We start from the raw sequence: 19,568 nt of genomic DNA, 5'->3' as shown, positions 1-19,568 counted from the left end.
TTATGTATTTGCATAGACAGCACTGTTATTTTTAGAAGACTCCTTTCACCAACAGAATTGCTAGTCCCAGTTCATGATGCAAGCAAAACCCCTAAGCATATGCCTTTTGTCAACAGGAAGTAAATTTTTAACTTTGAGATGGTTACATAGCATTAATAAGAACACAACTGAGAAGTTCAATTCCTTCCAAATTACTGGCTTCTTTCACTCTCAAAAGACAACAGACACAATGTAGGTGATACTTGCAAATACCATAGAGGCAGAGAGACCATCCATAAACTAAGAATGATTGCTGACCTCGTACTTCGGGGTTTCAGTCCAGGAGTCTAACTGAAAAGAAAATGACAGTCCTCTGAAATTGAGGTGAAAGAGTTGCTCAGCTGAGTTATACACTAAAAGGGAAAAGAAAGTAAAAACAGAGTTACAAAAATAATCTAAGAATTCTCCAGTTCATATCTAACAGCATCTTCATCACCTCAATGAATTTGTTACATCTCTGAATGCAGGAGGAACACAATTACACTAGACCATAATAGCTTTGCTTTTAATTTGATGCAGTAAAAACACAGCAGTAAGAGAAACCATAGCTTCATTACAGTTGCCTCTGCAAGCCTGCAGGCACTAACCTATCCCTAACAATACAATTATACAACATGACATAATCATTATACCTTAATATCTCTAAAGTAGTTTAAATAGCCACTACTAGTTCAAAACAATTTTGTTCATTGTTACATAAAACATTGTACAGTATTAACCAGAAAGTCTTTGAGAAAGATGTACACAGAACATCTCTTCACATCACAGAATCCCTCTTTCACACCATGGGCCAGCACAAACAGGAGCTCAAAGGAGGCTCACCCTGTGACCTGCACTTCCACCTCTCCCCCCAAGAGGAGCTCCCGTGCCCAAATCAGCTTCATGTGTTCCCGGGCAACACAGCCCAAGGAGGAAATGCTTCAGACACAGAGGTCCTAGGCCATTTACAATGATAATTAAAAATAACATCACCAGAAACAGCAGCCAACCAGTCAGCTCCCACAAAGAGCACTAATAAATTAGAGCACACACAGACTTCCAGCTGTCACCACATCACGAGATGTCCTGATTCATTGCAATCAATTGCACAACATCAACTACAAACAACAGTAAATGTCATCCCAGTACTTATTCTAACAACCTACTGTTTTCTGAGACCGTGGAAAGATTAAAAAACAATCCCAGAAGACTGAGAGCTTGGGAACTGTTTTGGGATTGATTTTACAAACTTCAACCTGTGCCCTGTAGCCACTGGGGGAACAGAGTGTTCTAGTAACACACACGAGCTGACAGTTTGAAAACACCAGAGGATAAAAACAATAAAGATACCCTCTAACAGGAGAGGCTACTTTCTTCCACTTTACTAAAGGAATACCAAAGGCCCAATATTCCCTTTTTTCTTACGATGTTATATTTAAAATGACATCGCATAGAGAAAATGCATATAAAGAAATGTTTTGTTCCCTCCCTCCCACAGTGTCTTTCAAATGCTCAAGTTGAAAGACATATCACAAGGTATCTGGACAATGCCAGGCCACCCAGGACAGAAAAATAATAGTTGAGCAATAAGCATTAAGCTTTCAAAAATCATCATTTGGCTTTTCTACAGAATGTGCTGGCTAAGAGTCTTTTCCACGCTTGTCACTGGAAGGAAAACGTGTGGAGAGAGGGAAATGTTTTGATCGGCAGGAAAATTATACAAATCTCTCTCATGTGATAAATTATGATACATCTTTTCCAAAGCCCACAGCCAGCTGGAGAGCTATTTTTCCCCCAGTCATGCCAAGTGTGATATCTGATTATACAAATCTCATCATCTCCCATCCCCTGCAATGTTTGTTGATGCTTAGGTTTAAAGGGCAAGGAATTGTATTCTTGGGAAGTTCTTTCATGTCTCCCTCAAAACCATAGATCCCAACCACATGACTGAACAAGGTAAGGATTTTTTTATTATTATTATTTTTTTATAACACAACTACTCTGCTAATTCCATTCAAAATTGCCAATAGAAGCAAAAGACTATGTCTTTGCTGCTGAGTGGGGGAAAGGGAGGAAGTTTGCCTTCCAGGAAGGCAGCAGAGTGTGATCAGCTAGGAAATATTTCTGTAGAGCTAACAGGACAACACCACCAACATCAACAAGGTTGCAAAATGGATACAGATTTGGTAAAAGCAAAGGCAAATCCAAAAGCCAATTCTTCCTGGTATCAAACACAAGACTTTTCTGGCACCTTAGGGGAGCCTGGGCCCGTGCTGAAGTCCGAGAGTTAGAGGGCCAGAACACATCAACCCTCTCCATCCTTGCATGGCCACTGTGGTAGGAGGGAAGGAAGACTTATCTTCTACCTTGTGACTTGAGCTCAACCCCACAGCCCTGATCCTTGCTGAACAGCACTACGGCACAAAGCCACATCCATGAGGACTCAGGACAGGATGCGGTTTCAATAGATCCACTGGCAAAAGCAAGCTCTTCCCAGCAGGAAGTCAGGTCACAGAATCATGGAAATGTGGGACAAAAAAATCTTGGCTTCAATGAAGCTGTTGACCTCCAAAGTGGTTGTATTTCAATAAACCCCATGACAAAGGTACTGCAATGTTTCAAACTAACATTAGCCAAAAAGTAATGAAGCTGGTTGATTTTTCTGATGACTCTTCTTTTTTAAAACCACTGATCTGGCAAAACCAAAAATGCTCACTGAAGGTCAGTTTCAACACAAAACTGTTGCTAGCCTTTTGATATTTATTTTGAAACTACCACTGTATCCTGTTGCAGGAAAGTTCTGCTGCAACCACCTTGGTTTTAAGTGAAAAACAACATTTTGAATGAAATTCTAGTGGAGGTTAACATAGATAAAAAACAAAATACATTTAAAGTGCTTGAATTGGGGGTTTGGAGGAGTATTAGCACAGAGAAGTAAAGGGACGGTTATGTTCCTTTCACTCATGAAAACTAGCATTTGGTACTTTGGTCACATTAAGAGGAAGGTTTCTCCTCCCACCCTAGTTCCAATTTTTGTGGGACATTAAAACACCATCACCATCCCCCCACACATGATGAAAACCATTCTGGTTCTTCACCTTTTCCTTGTTTCAGAAAACACAAAGGAAAAAAAGAGTTATCAAAAACTTCTGTTGTATAATACAGTTCAAACAGTTTGTGACAGGCAGCTTAATACAGAGCATTTACTTCTGCTAAGTAGGCTGTTAATGGAAGAAGTATTTTCCCAATGAGAAAACTTGAATAAGCAAATGCACTAGTGAAATGGTAATAGAGGCCAACATTTTAATAAATACATTTTCTTATCTACATGTCACTAGATGAAAAGATGTTATGAAAAACTATCACCAGATGAAGCAAGTGTGCAAGTTTTCTTAATTGAATATGACAGGTGCACAAGATCTGCAAATTCAGCACAAGGACACGTGGTGTCAAACTATGTTTTTAAGTGCTTGCATATGATTTTATGCAGTAATAAAACATGCTACTTCCACAGGCAATGCTTATGGCTAGATATGTATTTTTACAGTTCATATTGTGACAATTTTGGAAGTGCTCCACCTCTACATATTTGCAAATAAACCATCATCACAGAATAAATAAAAATGATAAACAACCCAGGACATGAAACCACTTTTACCCTTCTTTAGACTACAGCCTCTTGTACATACAATTTCTGTAATAGATCTAACCATAGATTTCAGAGCTTCTGTCTAAGAGGAACTGTTAATGTCAGGACCAAAATTTTAAAAGGCTAATTCTGGTCCTTGGAGTATTACAGCTAGAAATGCTCCAAGCTTCATTTATCTCAATCTGATATTCATCAACTACTGCAGGCTTTTATGCAATGATACTGCTCTACCCACATGACCCTCCCCAGTTAATAAATCCTGTTCTGTAATGTGCAAGAGAGTGTCTGCAGAGAGCAGAGACAAAGGCTGGATATGCAATCACCATCCATCACAAAGAACACTCACCTGTTTTGGATCAGTCTGACTACTGCAAATGGACTGGCTTAGGTTAAAAATAGAAAATGAGGCTCTGAAAATGGTATCTTGACTATATGGAATTAACGTTCTTCCTTGTTGTGCCAGTTTGTGGCTCCATTTCTTGAAAGTTCCCGAGCTGTTTCATTATAAATATCCTCTTCAAAATTCCACCACTGGCTTATTTTCATAGCTTAACAACCCCCTGAAATACACTTTTCGTTTTCATACACAAACAAGGAGCTTAAAGATAGTCTTTTTCCTGCTGCAGAGATGGTGAACAGCCAAGTGGCTGTGCAAGAGTCAGAGTGGGTTCAGCCAGGTTAAACAAACTTGTCCTGGTTCTGCTCCTGCTGCACGTAGACTTCACACCTCCCCAGTGCTCCCAGTACAGGAGGGGGGCTCAGGGAGGTGTAAGCCAGTTACACACAGCTCAGATTTGATCCTGCCTAGCAAGGACAGTCACAGAGCATGGAGACTGAGCAAACAGCCCTGGCTGACTCTGCACAGAGAGCAGCTCAAATGTCTGTGCTCATGGTATACACAATCCCTAAGGATGCTTGAGAGCTGACCATGCATAAGGACTTGTAACAACAGCATCAACAACAAAGCTCACAGTTTTCTGGTACTGGCAGTTCAAAACAGATCATTAATGACATCTGAATACACCATTCTGTGCCAGTGACTCCCTGCCTCATCATTTCACTTCTAAAAAAGAGTCACAACTGAACTGACAATACATCTTACATGATTTCCCAGCTGTAAGAATATAACCATTCTGGAACCCAGCTCCAGATCATATGACAACAGAACTACCTACACATTGCTCTAGGCAGACACACTGGAAAGGTTTCCTAGAAAGAAGTCTGTCAGGCTAGGTGTGCTTCTCTGAAATTTTTTGGCTTACCTCCTGGATGTGTTGCTCCAAATGACTGATCAATTTGTTCTATGGTTGGAGCAATTGCCTGAGAGTTAAAATGGACACCACTGAAAAAGAAAACAAAATTAATCTGCCTGAATGAAACCAAACAGATGCTACAAACATTTACTAATGGCAATACCACATCTAAATTGTAAGAAGCCTCCAAGACTAAAGAGTAAACCAATAATTTAACTGAGTACCCTGATCAAGAAAGGATGATTATGCACACTCCTTTATGAAAGCTGGTTTTTATTTTTAAAATTAGTAATTGAAAAAATGAATTCAGAATTTAAAAAAATTAGTAAAACCAGACACTCTAACCAAGAGGAAATCATGAGAGGTCTTAAATCACTTACCAATATTTTAACTTCACCTTAGTCAAGTCATAAACTTCAATCACCTGAAACACCAGAAACAAAAACATTGGCATAGTTGAGACACTTGCAAATCATTACAGAGATAAATCCTTGTCAAAAGGCAAGACTAGCTAGTGCTGCTTGTTCCCCTTCTTACAGAACCCTGCCAAGATAAATCCCAGTATCAGAGATCAAACTTCAAAAACCGACTCAACAACTGCACATCTGAAATAGGGACTGAACAACTCTGGGTTCAGGAGAGAACCCCCATATCCCATGTACATCGGTACCGCCTGCAGGAAGAAATACTGTCACTTACACATGAGTATCTTGATTTCTAGAGAGTTTACTCAGACTTTCAAAGGAAAGCAACAGCAAGGATTAGCTAATTAGTGAATCCTCTGATGAATGTCAATGGGCCATTCCTTGGGTTGCTCCCACTACCCTGAAGAATTCCTGTGTAGGGCACAAAGTCCTAACACTGACTGCACTGCCGTAACTTTCCAGCTCTTCTAAAGTAAAAAATGAACACAGCAAGACTTAGCAGTAATATCCCATTTCAATTATACATAAGATATCTTGCAACCTTGCCAAGCATTACAGAAGACAATCAGAAGAGCAGCCCATGAGGGATCAGGGCAAGCCATAATACCCAGTTCTAAATGTTTAAGACCTTACTGAATATTCCAAGGAGCTTCCCCCTCTGCAGAAAATATTAGATACAGATCCCTTGTTCTGAATACATTACTGCAAACATGCATCTGATGTCAAATGATTTTTATCACTGCCACTGGATTTTGAGGCTATACTGGGCTTTAAGCAGATGACTTTTGGCAAGTAGCCATGGACAAACACAAGCCTCTTCCACCCTATATACATGTTCCTATGTCAGCAGGAAAACACATACAGCTCATAACTGCTGCAAAGCAAAGGTAAAACTCATCTTTTGTTTTGTGTAAACCTCCAAAAAAATCATTGGCAGATTCTGACAGGATGTGCTCTCCAGCAAGAGAATAAAGCAGAATTTCCCAGGGAGCTTGCTACCAAGTGTGGCTTTAAAGCCTAAAAATATCACCAGCTGAGAAGGAAGTCTTGGTTTTGGGAGATGCCCAGCAAACAACCCTAAAATAAAACAACTTGCAATGTTTAAACCACTACCTCCATATATATTTAGAAAAAAAAACAAAATCAACATTTAATGGCATTTCAGAATACAAGCAACAAGAAGGGCACAAAGCAAGTAACAAACTAACATTTTGGCAGAACCAACAAGAGAACAACCATATTTTCCTTCTTAATAAAATACACTTGGAATTATCCTTCTTGGAAAAAACCTAGTTATCTAGTATTTTAATTCACGTGCTGTTGACATGTCCAGATTTCCTTTACTGTTAAAGCCTATTAAAAAACAATGGCTACTTTCATGAAAAGCTAGGACTGATTTTACATTTTTTTAGTCCTCTTGCACATCTTTTCTCTCCACAATTTTTTTTTCTGAAAATAGAGAGAACCAGCCCCACCCCAGATCTTGTTTTACAGCCACTACTGTGTGCACTGGGCACCCTCCTGAAGTTCTGCTGAAATTGCAGGGTGCAAGACAAAAGGATGAGCTGAACAACCAGGAGCAGTGCACAAAGAATTGCAATGGCACAAATGTGGTTCCCCCCAAGAGAAACACCCTGACAGCAGCCAACAGGCACCCATTTGCCAACAGTCCCATGACTCAAACAGATCAACTCAGGTCAACATTTCTTTTTACCAACAGAGGGATAAATGAGTGCAACTTAGCAAAAAATAATGGCAGTCAAAGGATCTCATAAGTCATGAAAGTCATAATGAAGAATAGGCCAGGGCACTTGAAAAAAATTCTTTTCTAAATTACAGCAGCTACACTGACAAAAGAATCAGTGTCATTCTATGTGCAGAGAAGATTAACTAAGAAGTGAATGGTGAAACCATACACAGTCACAAGACACTTGATTTAAATGAGCAAAAGCTGATGTTTCCTCACATTCACTGTTTTGATAATTACTACTAAGACTTAAAAAAATGTTCTGGTATTACCAGCAATAACAGACCAATGCTGTGAAACCCAACTCTTTCTCCACCTCAGAGGGAGCATACATGAGATGTGCTAAATTAATGCTAAATGCTTAATGCTAAAATTGCTTTCAGAACCTGGTCCTGGATCTACCAATTCACATCCCCAACATCTCCTGCAATGCTTTGGCTACCGAAGGTGAGTCTTTCCCCCTCCTCCCTGAAAAAAGGGAGGAACCTTCTTAAGAATATTGCTGACTTTATTCCTGCACCAGCTTTCTTGGAATTGTCAAGATTTTCCATCTGAGTAGCCTGTACTTCGATCTCTTCCACAGTCAAATTTATTAGCAAGTGTGTGTTAAAGAAAAACAACATAGAGAATAAAGGCCTCCTGATTTTTCCAGTTTTGCTGCTGCTGAGCAACACTGAAAACACAGAGCCACACTATCTTAAAAACAGGCATTACTTACATTACACCTATTATATCCTTTAACAAGTCCTGTTGCTTACTTCTGAACTAATCCCAATGAATTTCTTCTAGAAAGCGTTGTGGACACTTATACCAATACAAGTTTTCATAGTACTGCATGCATTTACACAGCTTGACTATTCTTACTTCAAACAAACAGACAGAAGTATCACTAGACCACTGAACCACAACAAAACAGAAGAGATTGTTTTCCCTTAGCTTTAGTAAAAGCTTTGTGCACTCTCTGTGCCACTTGAGACAAGATGGACAAGTGAAACCACACTGCACCATCACACTGCTGGGGCACTTGCATGTCCCCAGAACACAGGTAAGATGTCTTCCTTCCATAAACAAAAATTTAAATCCCAAATTGAAGAAATGCAGTTCATAATCACAAGAGAGCATTCTACATAAGACAAATTAAATGTCTAAAGGAGCCACATACTTATGCTCTGTTAAGAGTCAATACATCCCAGGGTTTTGGTGTGCATTGTCCCTTTGCAGGAGAAGTGTTTTATTACCTTAAGTCTCTGATTGAAAGCATCAAACAGCAGTTTGATTCCATCCTGAGTCAGGTTAAGGATGAGGTCATGGCTAAGAGGTGACTGTAAAACAAAAAAGTAAAAGGTGTTAGGGTTTTAATTTCAAGGCTTCTTTGTTAAGATACACATCACTGTAAAAGTATAAATTAGTTATTTTAGAAAAACAAAGCTACCTCAGAAAACAATCACTTGTCCAATGAATAAGCATAACTAAAATACATTTGGCAAAAACTCTCAACCTCTTCAATCTCCTTATGAAAAGAAATAGAAATGCCTGTACAATATCTGTGCCCTGCAAAAACTCCTAAAAGGTTACTTTGTCCATTACTGTATGTGGGGGAGAAAACAAAAAACAAAACTCAAAACAATATAACCCCAACCCCATTAAAAAAAAACAGAAAAAACAAAACAGAAACCAAAAAACCCCACCCTGAAAATTACCATTCCCAGTTTAGCATCAGACACATAATCTAGGGACAGCCTCTGGTGCATTCTTGGTGCACAAAAATACCAAGTCTCACATCAGAACCGGGCATGTGCTTGACAAAGAGATGGCTTTCCACTTCAAAAATCAAACTGTCAGTCTTTTTTAGGCCTCAAAAGGAAGGCTTTAGACTCTCATGTTGTGAATTTACGTTTCCTTAGTTACTGTGAATCATAACAACTAAAGGCTTAATTTGCAGTCTGCTGGAGTCAATAGGAGACATTCCATGGCTTTCCTAGTGTCTGTATAGGCTCTATGCCCTCTCAGTCTGCTGGGCAAGCTGCTCATCTACTGGAGAAGCTGTTCTCTGCTCTACCAGCGCAAGCCACACAGCCACCTGGCCCCAGCTCAGCGTTTTGATCATCTACCATCTAAAGAAATTTGCTTCAAAATGCTCTATCCCCCACAGCTGTCTCCTCAGAGGAGAAAAAGGCCGAATGGCAGGCAGGCAGCAAGATTCACCCTAGAACTGCACCAGGCAGTTTTCTAGCAAAAAACAGAATGGGGATGGACAAGTGGAGCAAATAAAGGCTTCTAAAGTGGACAGCCACACCATACAGCCCTTTCATGAATTAAACATAAGCTATCTTACTTCGCTCTACTGAGAGGAGCTCTGGGGTTTGCCTGTCAAAAGCCCAATTCTCATCCTCAGTTCTCTCTCATCAGCACTGTTTTCTAGCCTTGCCACTTTCTGAGCACTTTCATGTGCGTGTCCCACCCCTTCACAAACCATATAGTCAAATAATCAGATCCTAGACTTGACATCCCTAGGTCAAAACAAGCCATGGGGCTTTCCATCCCCTGTGATGCAGATTTCCTGTTCCTCTGGATCACTGCAGTAGCTTCTCCTGAAGCTGGTCCAGTTTGAGCTCATCTTTCCTGAACACCAGTGATCTGGTTTGTCAACTCTCTCCAAAATGAAACTCTCACAACATTTCACATAACACCATCAATACCTCACTCTCTCCGACAAACTTTGATGGCTCTGTGTAGAACTGAAGCAGCACTGCAATAGAACTATAACCTTGAGATAAAAAGGCCTAATGTTGATTGTCAGTCATTTTCTAGTCCCTTATAAACCTAATTTAGAAAGCCTGCAGATAGAACAAAAAAAAAACCTTGTAGAATTTTGACATTCAAATACACCAGGAGAGCTGTTCTATGGGATATACTCTGCATTTCACTGGTCTCTAAACAGTTTTCATAACATTATTCCAAAATTAATGAGAGCATTACAAGTACTTTTGAGTGGGTGGGGAAAAAAGCCCCAAACATCTGAGGAAAAGCTTCAGCAAATAGCTGTTCTATGCTGGCATATTTTCTAAGAGATGGAAAGATTCAAAGACCCAAATTTAGTTCATGTGACTTTTAATACACAAAATAGAACCCCAAGTATGAAAGATTATGCCAAGAAACAACAGAAGAGATCTTCCTAAAGGAAGCACCACAGATGTGCAGTTATACTGCTAATCTGCATAAAGATGCAGGAAAAACTGTAATCACTGAACAATCCCATCAACCAAAATCCAGAGGAAGAAGCTCATGAAAACAAAGGCAATTAGTACCCCACTTAAACTGACCAAAAATGAGTTTAAATTATTTTCTTCACAGAAAAGGATTCATCAAGCTTTTTTTGGCACACTTTGGGCATCCCATTTATGTCAAGTTAAAGAGAGCACCATGGGCAGATCTAATTGCATTTAATTGCCATATAAATTTTTGAAAGGAAATACTCACTGCTGGAGTTCCAAGATCAGAAATTCAGTGCTTTAGATGCAACAGCTTTAAATAACATTTGATCACTATGCTCAAAGGCATTCTTTTACAAGGCAAAGAAGAAAAACATGAAGGCTGTTCAGGTACAGTTTTTCTAGATAGAAGTCATGCATGGCAAAGTTAATTTAAAGCTTTGCATCTTCTAAGAACTGAGCTCTTTGTGCTCAGCTGCTAATGAAATGCACGACACTCTGCATGACACTCTCATGAGGGTGAGGACAGAGCCAGACAGTCAAATGCAGGCCCTGAGTGGTGTGCAAAAAAAAAAAATTTAAAAAAAAATAAAAATCAGGCACTGAATTGCAATAATATACAGAAAAAAAAAAATAATCAAAACTATTCCAGAAAGTTGGGAAGAACTATTTTGTTAAGACTATGCAGATGCTGAAACATTTTTACATTTATGACATTTTGTGGAAAAAATACCCCAAACCACTAAACCTGCCCTCTGCAGACAGAAGTTCAGTTTACACAGTCAATAACAATGTAACTTTCCAAGAGGTGTAAAAGACCAAGGAGCAGTATACCTCTGCTTACTAGCACTGAACTACTAAACCTTCTGTGCTTCTACAAGCTTAGTGGAACAGGAACCATCATTTATCTAAGCAACCCTAGAAATAATTCAAACGCACTACAGTAAGAAAAACCAAAACCTCCAAAGAATACAAAAAACAAGGAATGTGTTTACTGCCAGACAGATGCTCCCATGCATTTATCACAAGGAGACAGATTTGCAATTCAGTCATCATAAAATTTATAAATCTACATAAAGTGAAAAAAAGAGATAATTCATTTAATAATATGAAATATGTATCCAGCACTGAACACCAGAGTCAAGGTTGTTCTTAGCCATTCAGTATTCACTGAAAATGCACAAAGCCTGAATCCTTATTTTGATACAAACTAACATTGTACAGACTCTGCCTTTTTCCTGATGCAAAGAGCTTTAATTTGCAACATATGAATATCATCTTATTAATGTGCATTGCACATAAAACATCTGGAGAGTCCTTTGAGACATCTGAGACTCCTTTGTCCTATCTCGTCTTACACTTCCATCAGAAAAACATATTTTACTTGATCAAGCAGAAGGGTTTTACTTCTAGTCCCCTTTTTGATGGGAGTCAAACCTATCAGGAATTAAATGCTGAGTTTTGAAGAATGATTAAAACATTTTTAGCTAGCTTAAATCACTGCACCCACTTTCTGCAGACAATCTTGCAGATGTGGAGAAGAGGTGCGTAAGGTTTTTCATGGGATTCTTCATCACCATTGGACCAAACACAAAAGCAGAAAGTAATCAGTGATTCAGTTCTTTAAACTGCAGCACCACTTCACAATGATAAAGTAAATAGACTAGAATTAAATTGTCCAGCTAATTATGTAACATTTCACTTCTTAAAGGTAAAACAATGCCACTCCTCCACTGCATATCCAAAACTGATAGCTGTTAAATCACTGAACTGCTATGCTGAAGATTATTACCTCTGACATAAAACTTATAAAAGCTGCATCTCTCGTGCAGGGGCAATAATTTGGTGCAGTTCAATTTCAAATAGCCCCACAACTCACACAATATGTACGTGAGCACAAAGCGTGTCTTAATTCACCATGAGGGGCATTTGCTGGCCAGCCCATGCACTACTCACCTGCTCACTGTAGAGAACCTGGACGTTTTTGATAATGCGACAGTGTTTCTGAAGAATTGCTACAGCCTGAGCCAACGGCATTCCTGGAAATAAAAACAGGTGTATTTCTTCAGTGCAGAGACCAGCTAACAAAGATTTTTAACAGCAAGGTTACTCATGAGGTAACCAAACCACCATCAGCAAACACTGAGTTACAACAGAAAGGTATGTGGTCAACAAACAAGCTGACTTGAGTCATGGTATCAGCACAGACCTGGTGTTTGGAAACAAAAAAGTCATTGTTTATCTACCTACAGTTGTTAGGCATATATGAAAAAAAATATCTCTAGACACAAAATTAAACACCAAAGCTCAAGCAGAAAAAGCGAAGCGCTTGCCACAGCCTGTGCACAGGATTTTCTGCTTTCTGGGGTCATCAGTCCAATAACTGATAAAACAGCTCATATCAGACTCCACCGGAGCTGGCTAGAGCACTGCTATTCACATTCAATACTTTTTATGCTTAGTAAAACACTTTTCATGGCACACGCTTTTTTATTAAGCTTGATGAAGTACTGGGTATTCATACCAGACACATACAAATATTAACACAGAGCAACGATTCTCTTTAGACCTAAAAGGCCACATTAGCCGCTGATATGGCTCTATTTGTGTCAAAGAAGAAACTTTGTATATCTTGTCTGTAAACTGAGAAGATAAACTAAAAATTTGGTTCAACTGAGGCAATACGCTTACAGTCACTCAACTTCTCATACATTTTCAAGGGCTTTTTTCCTTTCCTTATTGTGTATCTTATCTTTACAACTATATATTTCTGAAAGCAGAATGGAACTGCTGATTCTGCAGAAAAAATAGCACCACACCATCTCATCATTTATCACACTAAAAACCTTTGTTGCCTTTCCAAATGAAATGTGATCACATTCCTGGATTCAAAGCAGGCATTTATAAAGTGAGGTTATGAGATCATAATTGTGAAGTTTTATTTTCCTACTAACTGCTGCTAGTCAATTTAGATTAGTTATCTGACATTTTATTTCCATTCCCTGCCCTGTCCTTTCCTATTTCTAATTCTTAAATGTTAAGAAAGTTGGCCTTTCTTAGGGATAATTTACCTCAGAACCTACACTTTTATTACATTCAAAAATTTTAGTTACTAGCTGCACCTTTCAAACTCAGACAGTATATCATGCTTTAAAGCACCTTTTTAGACATTGTCTACAGTATCAAAGTGAGATAACTCTTTCCTTGTATATCTATTTATAACAGACACACCTAGATCACCATGGCTACTGCTTTAAAATAATAATGGCATAACACTAAAAAAAAACCAAACCAAAAACATCATTCTCATTGTCATGCCCATATATTGCAGCTTTGCTGAAATGATGAAATCAAGTTTTGGCAAAACAGATGTACAGATTAGAACTACAGTGATTCAATTTGCAAATACAATACACAAACATGTCTGAGAAACCGGTTTTCACCTTAGCCCATAATCCTGGGGACAATTTGGTTTGCAGCTAGAAATTATACATCAGTAGATGATATTAAGTAAAAAAGAATTATTATTTTAATAACAGTAATGAAATTAAAATGCAGAGCCACACAATAAAGCAGCACTGTTTCCTATTATCTAGGAAATAGCAGTTGCCTTGTAGTCTAGGCAGCAGAGTTTGGAGATGACAGCTATTATGTATTAGATAATATTTTCAAAATGGAACAGAAACATGAATAGCACCAAGAAGTTAAGATCAAAGATGCTGCTCTAAAAGTTCCACATTTCTCAACCTAGTAAAAAGTATGAATCCAGCAAAAAAAGTAAGGTTGATTGAGGAATATAAAAACCACATTTTAAGTCAGTATCATAAAAGACTTGCAGAGCTCAAACCATGAGCTCATTTAAAAAATAAACCAGTGGCACAGGCTGAAGCTCAGCCAACACAGCTGACAGGGCCCATACGCCGATGGTGCCAGCAGCCTGTGAGGATTCAGTCAAAAAGCACCGGTTGAAGTGCAGAAACACCGAGTTTGGGCTGTAGTTTGATATAAACTGATGCAATCCTGGGCTGGTAAGTGTGCAAACAGATGGCTCATGTGACGACTCTCTTACTCACAGTTTTCTCAGGCTGCAAGCAAATGGACATGGACTGGCTTGGTTCAGTTTTTGGTAACTGAGAATCAAACAGATTTGCCCATACAGCTGCTTAGCAGAGCTACAGTGGGCAACCCAAATTCTCCAAGAACAGTTTACAGGACCCAAAATGTGTTCAACAGCCAGTATCCTCCCTCTGCCTCCATTTGCAGAAAGTCAGAGAGATAAAAAAATGGGTTATTTTTCTCCATTCTTCTCACACACAACATCCCCTTTTTCCTCAACGTTCGCCAGCCTTTGCAATCAAAGAGGAAAACAAAGAATTCTTTTTCCCTTGCTCATCAGGCAGGGGGAATGGGGAAGCAAATATGGTATCCAGCACATCAGCCAGTCAACCAAACTGAGCCATGGCAGTTAAGGCCCACAGAGACCAGTGCTAGGGCTCTTGTGTCACAGACCTTTTCCTCTTCTAAGTGCTGGAATGATACAAGCAGCACAAGGCAATTCTCTCACATACACTGGTCAGGAACATCATGGCTTGAAGCATCAGCCTACGCTAAGACTGCCTGGCTTGAAGGGATGAGGACAGAAGTGAATAAAGATTAGGAGGAAAATACAAGAAAATCTAAGATGAATCATAATGCATTAAATGAAGATTTGTGAAACTCGGTACAAAAAGAAAGTATAAAGCGCAAGACAAATGCAAGTATGCCTTAGAAATTATACATCTCAAACACTAATAATATAGCTATAGGCACTACAGAATAAGTATTTAATTGTCCTCTAAAACTGCAGGAATGTAGCCCGAGAGGTGCAGTAGCACAGGTATCTAAACTCAGTCTTGGTTAAATTTTTTATGCTCTAGTCACATAGTGAGTCAACACTGGAGCCAGAAACAGAATCCAAAAAGTCATGTACAAAATTTTCCTGGCATTTCCCCTCAATCATCTCCATTGTGGGCACAGTACTGGAAGCCAGAGCCAGCAACAGCTCAGGAACACTGCCATTAGTTCTGCTAAGAGCAGAGCTCAACAAATAATGAGTAGAACATTGCTGGCTGTGAGAGTCCCATTTACACCAGCACTACCAACGCCGCTGCCACTAACACAGCTGAACCAGCTTTGTCAGCAGGGACAATCTTCACACAACATCGCTGCTGCACGACAAAGTATCCAAATACCTAGTCAGCCTCCTGCTCTGCACCAGCAGGTCATGCTAATTATATATTAGACACATCACATGGTGGCTATGTTTACTCCAAGAAATACAGCTGAGTTTCCTCTCTCTCACATCTATGCCTGTGTGTGTGCGTGCACATAAACAGAGACATTGTACAATTTTAACCATGAGACTGCATTAACAGGCTTTCCTTGGGAAAAGGAAAAACATTTTCTCTTTCCTTTTCTTGTTTTGATATGGAAAATGGAGGGGAGCTGGTACTCTATTCATGAAGACAGGGTATGCAGCTGGAGGTTACTTTTCCCCAGGTAACACAGGCACTAAAGGATGGCAGAAGGTCAGGCAAAGCTGAGAGCACAGAACATTTAGGGTACAAGGAGTTCACCAAGATTTCGAAGGGTGGGACCTGAGGTGCTATAATTAGCCTCCAAAAGCCATTTAGCCCCGTTGGTAACCATCAAGTTGTACTTGACTGAAGTCACAGCAGCATAAACAGCCCTTTGTGTTTGATGGGTTTCATATAAATAACTCCAAGGCACAACACCACTCCTTAGGTCCAACCTAGTTAAGGACAACTGTGTAACAGCGTCTTTAGGAACAGTCTGTCCCTTCCCTGTCACAGGTGACAAGTGCAGCAGCCCAAGTGTAACTCAAGTTCAAGACGGCTGACACACAGTGCCTTGTTTACATCTACCAAATTCCTATCCCCATTAACTTCACACAGTGCTACAGCAATGATGGAAAATGGTAATAAAAGAGGCCAACACTGATATGACACAATCACTCAAAAAAGGTGATATTGACTGTATTTTCTGAGAGTTTTAAGGACTACCAATATCTGCTTGAAAACACAGGTCACCTGAAGAATCCACACCATCTCATTTCAACTGCACGTTTAAGTGTCCCTCCTGAGCACCAGCCAAATTTGCATCAGCTGGGGGCAAGTTCTTTCTCATCACAGTACATAGAGCAATAACTGGTAGGGAAGGACTAGTCAGCGAGATGAAAAATACCAATGATTGGGGGTGGAAAACACTTGTCATCTAACCCTGAGAAAATATCTCCAAAGTTTACTTTCTCCATTATTTCGCAACCCAAAGAAATTGTGAAACTCGACTCATGTTTATGAAGGGTTCGTACAGAAAAGCACAGCATTTACAGTAAATATCAGTTCACAGCTGAAGCTGCCAATATCACCTGACACATATTCAGGTGACAATCAGTACATTCATGCTTCCTCTTTTAGGAGTTATTTAAAAGAATGACTAGTCTCAGATGGCAAGACAAAAGAAAACAAACGAGCAGATGAAAGCACAGTCAGATAAACAAAGCACAAGTTGGCACGCAAAAGTCAAGACGAAACTATAAACTACAAGGAAATCCTTAAAGCTCGTACTTTAGTATTTTTAGCGACGGCGAAAGGTGAGCTTTGGCTCTCCCTCCCTTTCTCTCACCAACTCCCCGAAAGCACCGGGAGAGGCCTTACGGACACAGGATGCCGAGGGGAGCGCATCGCCCCTCTCACGGCCAGGGCCGGGGAAGGAACACACTCACCTAAGGTGAACTCCCATTGCTCGTTCCCCAGAGACCGCTCGGGCACCACCTCCAGATCTAGCATTGGCTCAGGTAGCGCGGAGGCCGCGGGCTGGCACGGCGGGTCACCGGGTCGCTGCGCCGGACCCCTGCGGGAGGGACGCGGGAGGGAAGCGGGAGGGAAGCTCGCAGCCCGAGCCCGGCCCCGCCACCGCCCCCTGAGGGGACTCGCCGCCCCCAGCCCCCGGGGGCAGCGCTGGCTCACAGCGGGGCCCCCGCGCCGGGCCGCGAGGGGGGAGGCGCGGGCTCCGCCGCTACAGCAACCGGCAGCCCCTCCCCGCCCCGCGGCCCCGCCGCCCGCGCCCCCCGCCCGCTCGCCCCGCCCGGGCCCGGGGCGCGGGCGGGGCGGGCCCGGCGGGGCAGGGGGGGGGCCGCGGCCCCCCCGCTCGGCCCCGCGGGGCCCGGCCTGAGGGGCCGGGGGGGCTCCGACCCCCCCCCCCGCCGCGGGGCCGCGACTCACCTCCCTTGGGGCTGCTGAAAAAGTGCTTTGCAGCTGTCGTCAGGCGCGCCCGCGCGGGGGCGGGGCGAGGGCGGGGCCGGGGGTGTGCGCCCCGCCCCCCGGCCGTAGACGAGGGGGGAAGGCGTCGGCTTGGCGAGGGGGAGCACCGGGTTCGAGTCCCGGCCCCGCCCTGTCGGCAGACGAGGCTCAGAGCTGCTGCGGCAGCCCCCGTTACACCCGACGCGATAACCTCGGGATTCAAAACAAAATAACCAACCCAAACCACAGCCCAGGGCCATCCAGTTTTTCCAGTTGAAAGGCCAGAGTGGAGGAAAGAAGAGTGAAGGAGGAATTAGTCAGTGGCACGAGCAGAGTTACCGGAATGAGCTCGGGAGTGACTCAGTGAGGAAGAGAGGAACGAGGTCACTGGCTTTGCAGTGTTGCCTGAGCAAACAGGACTACTGCCACCCAAGAGTTCTGACCCCAGGAAAGCCCACATTTCCCTTGGAACGGGGCTCACCACGCAGGAACCTGCTTTGGTCACGCCCAAAGGCCCCAAAAATATCCACAGAGCTGAGGAGAACTGAACCCCCCCAGTATGCCAGGATGTGCCGCCACCCAGGACAACCCACATCAGACCAGACCTCGTTTTTATGGTGGAAACTTGATCCAAGATGAAAGGCACCAGGTTAAGCATTGCCCAAATAAGCACAGAACCAAAAGAGAAAAACCAAGGATATGGACCCGTGCCATGCTCACACAAAGTGACACCTCTGGAGCAGGGTGGCACTGGTGGTGATGGAAATTCAAGAGGGTGCAGAGGGTGTGGAAGCAGCTGTAATCCTTCTGTTGGCAGGTTGAGGCTCCAGGAGGGGCAGAGGACTAAGGGGGGGATGCATTTTTTCCGTATTTATTTGAGGGTGGTAGCAGAAAAACATCTCCTTGGGTGATACCCATCTTCTGTCCCCTGTCCCCTGCTGCATCCCTCCAGGTGGTGATGCTCAGTCCTGGCCTGACCCCACGCTCCATCCCTGTGCCCACCATGTCCCAGCAAGGTCTGCAGCAGGGCAGCCCCATCACATGGGCTGTCCCACAGCAGGATAGAAAACATCAGTAAAGCACACCCTTCAGGCAGCCCAACACAGGAATCTGAGGGTTGCATATTTTGAAAAAAATAAAGTCAAGCATAATTTCTTCTAGGTTTGGACTGGAACTCCTTCCCACAGGCAGAGCAAGCCATAACTGGCAGGGGGGATCAAAGCATTAAAAAGAAATCCCAGTCATGTTTGGGAGCAGGACCTTGGCCAGGCTCTACTCTGATCACATTTCTCAGCATCTCTCTTCAGGTCACAGAGCTGTCAAAACTCTGAGGTTTGATCAAAATCAAAGGTGAGATTTTAATGTATATGGCATGGAGCAAGCCCCAGGGAAATTACTTTTCCCTTGAAGTCAGCTGCATGTTGCTCTATTTATTATTCATGCCTTGCTTGCTTTTTTATTTTTAATCCAAGCATGGTGACATCTTAATATGCTGAAAAGCACTGAGGTGCTGCCAGTGTTTCCCCTTCACTCCAGCCCTCTGACACATCTTTATTGGCTCAAAAAAAGAAATTAGCCTTTCCTCTCCCAGGAGCAGGGCTAATTCTTATGAGCCACTTGCCTCTCTCCAGCTCACTATAGATGTAGGAAAAAAATATATATATATTTGTATATATTCAGTATTTGTGTATTGTTTATATGTAAGTTCATACTATGACACCTATAAGGAAGGTATCATATAATATCATATCATATCATGTCATATAATATATATTTAATATATTATATAATGTATATATTATATAATATATATTATATAATATAAGAAAGTACTAATAATATAACATACTATCATATATATGTAGCTAGAAATTTTGCATACCTCATTCATTTAACAGAACAAAAACTACAGCCCCTACTTTTAAGCAGGTCCACAGCACATTCAGCCCCCAGGATGAGGTGC

At 41.6% G+C, this 19,568-nt stretch overlaps 1 protein-coding gene across 7 annotated transcripts in view; it reads right to left on the bottom strand.

The window, feature by feature from the left end:
* The window catches only part of PHAF1 (phagophore assembly factor 1), a 33,080-nt gene extending 15,763 nt beyond the window's left edge, over window positions 1–17,317 (bottom strand). For 3 of the 7 annotated variants that reach the window (XR_001331700.2, XM_088062144.1, XM_088062145.1), the window contains exons 1-6: window positions 17,089–17,317; window positions 12,261–12,343; window positions 8,331–8,414; window positions 5,301–5,344; window positions 4,930–5,009; window positions 298–392 (exon numbers count right to left, since the gene is read on the bottom strand). Coding sequence is in view for 6 of the 7 variants with exons in the window: in XM_088062144.1 (XP_087918270.1) it covers window positions 298–392; window positions 4,930–5,009; window positions 5,301–5,344; window positions 8,331–8,414; window positions 12,261–12,343; window positions 17,089–17,152 (450 nt within the window). In the remaining variant the exon portion in view is untranslated. The remainder of the gene's footprint in view (window positions 1–297; window positions 393–4,929; window positions 5,010–5,300; window positions 5,345–8,330; window positions 8,415–12,260; window positions 12,344–17,088) is intronic. The other 4 variants (XM_014255478.2, XM_088062147.1, XM_088062148.1 and 1 more) reach the window with 2 other exon arrangements.
* Between the last annotated feature and the right edge of the window lie 2,251 nt (window positions 17,318–19,568).

Source organism: Pseudopodoces humilis, chromosome 14, assembly GCF_049639895.1.
Source record: "Pseudopodoces humilis isolate 2021_Gansu_Grassland_sample_001 chromosome 14, ASM4963989v1, whole genome shotgun sequence".
NCBI lineage: Eukaryota > Metazoa > Chordata > Aves > Passeriformes > Paridae > Pseudopodoces > Pseudopodoces humilis.
This window is presented reverse-complemented; position numbering and strand designations above follow the sequence as displayed.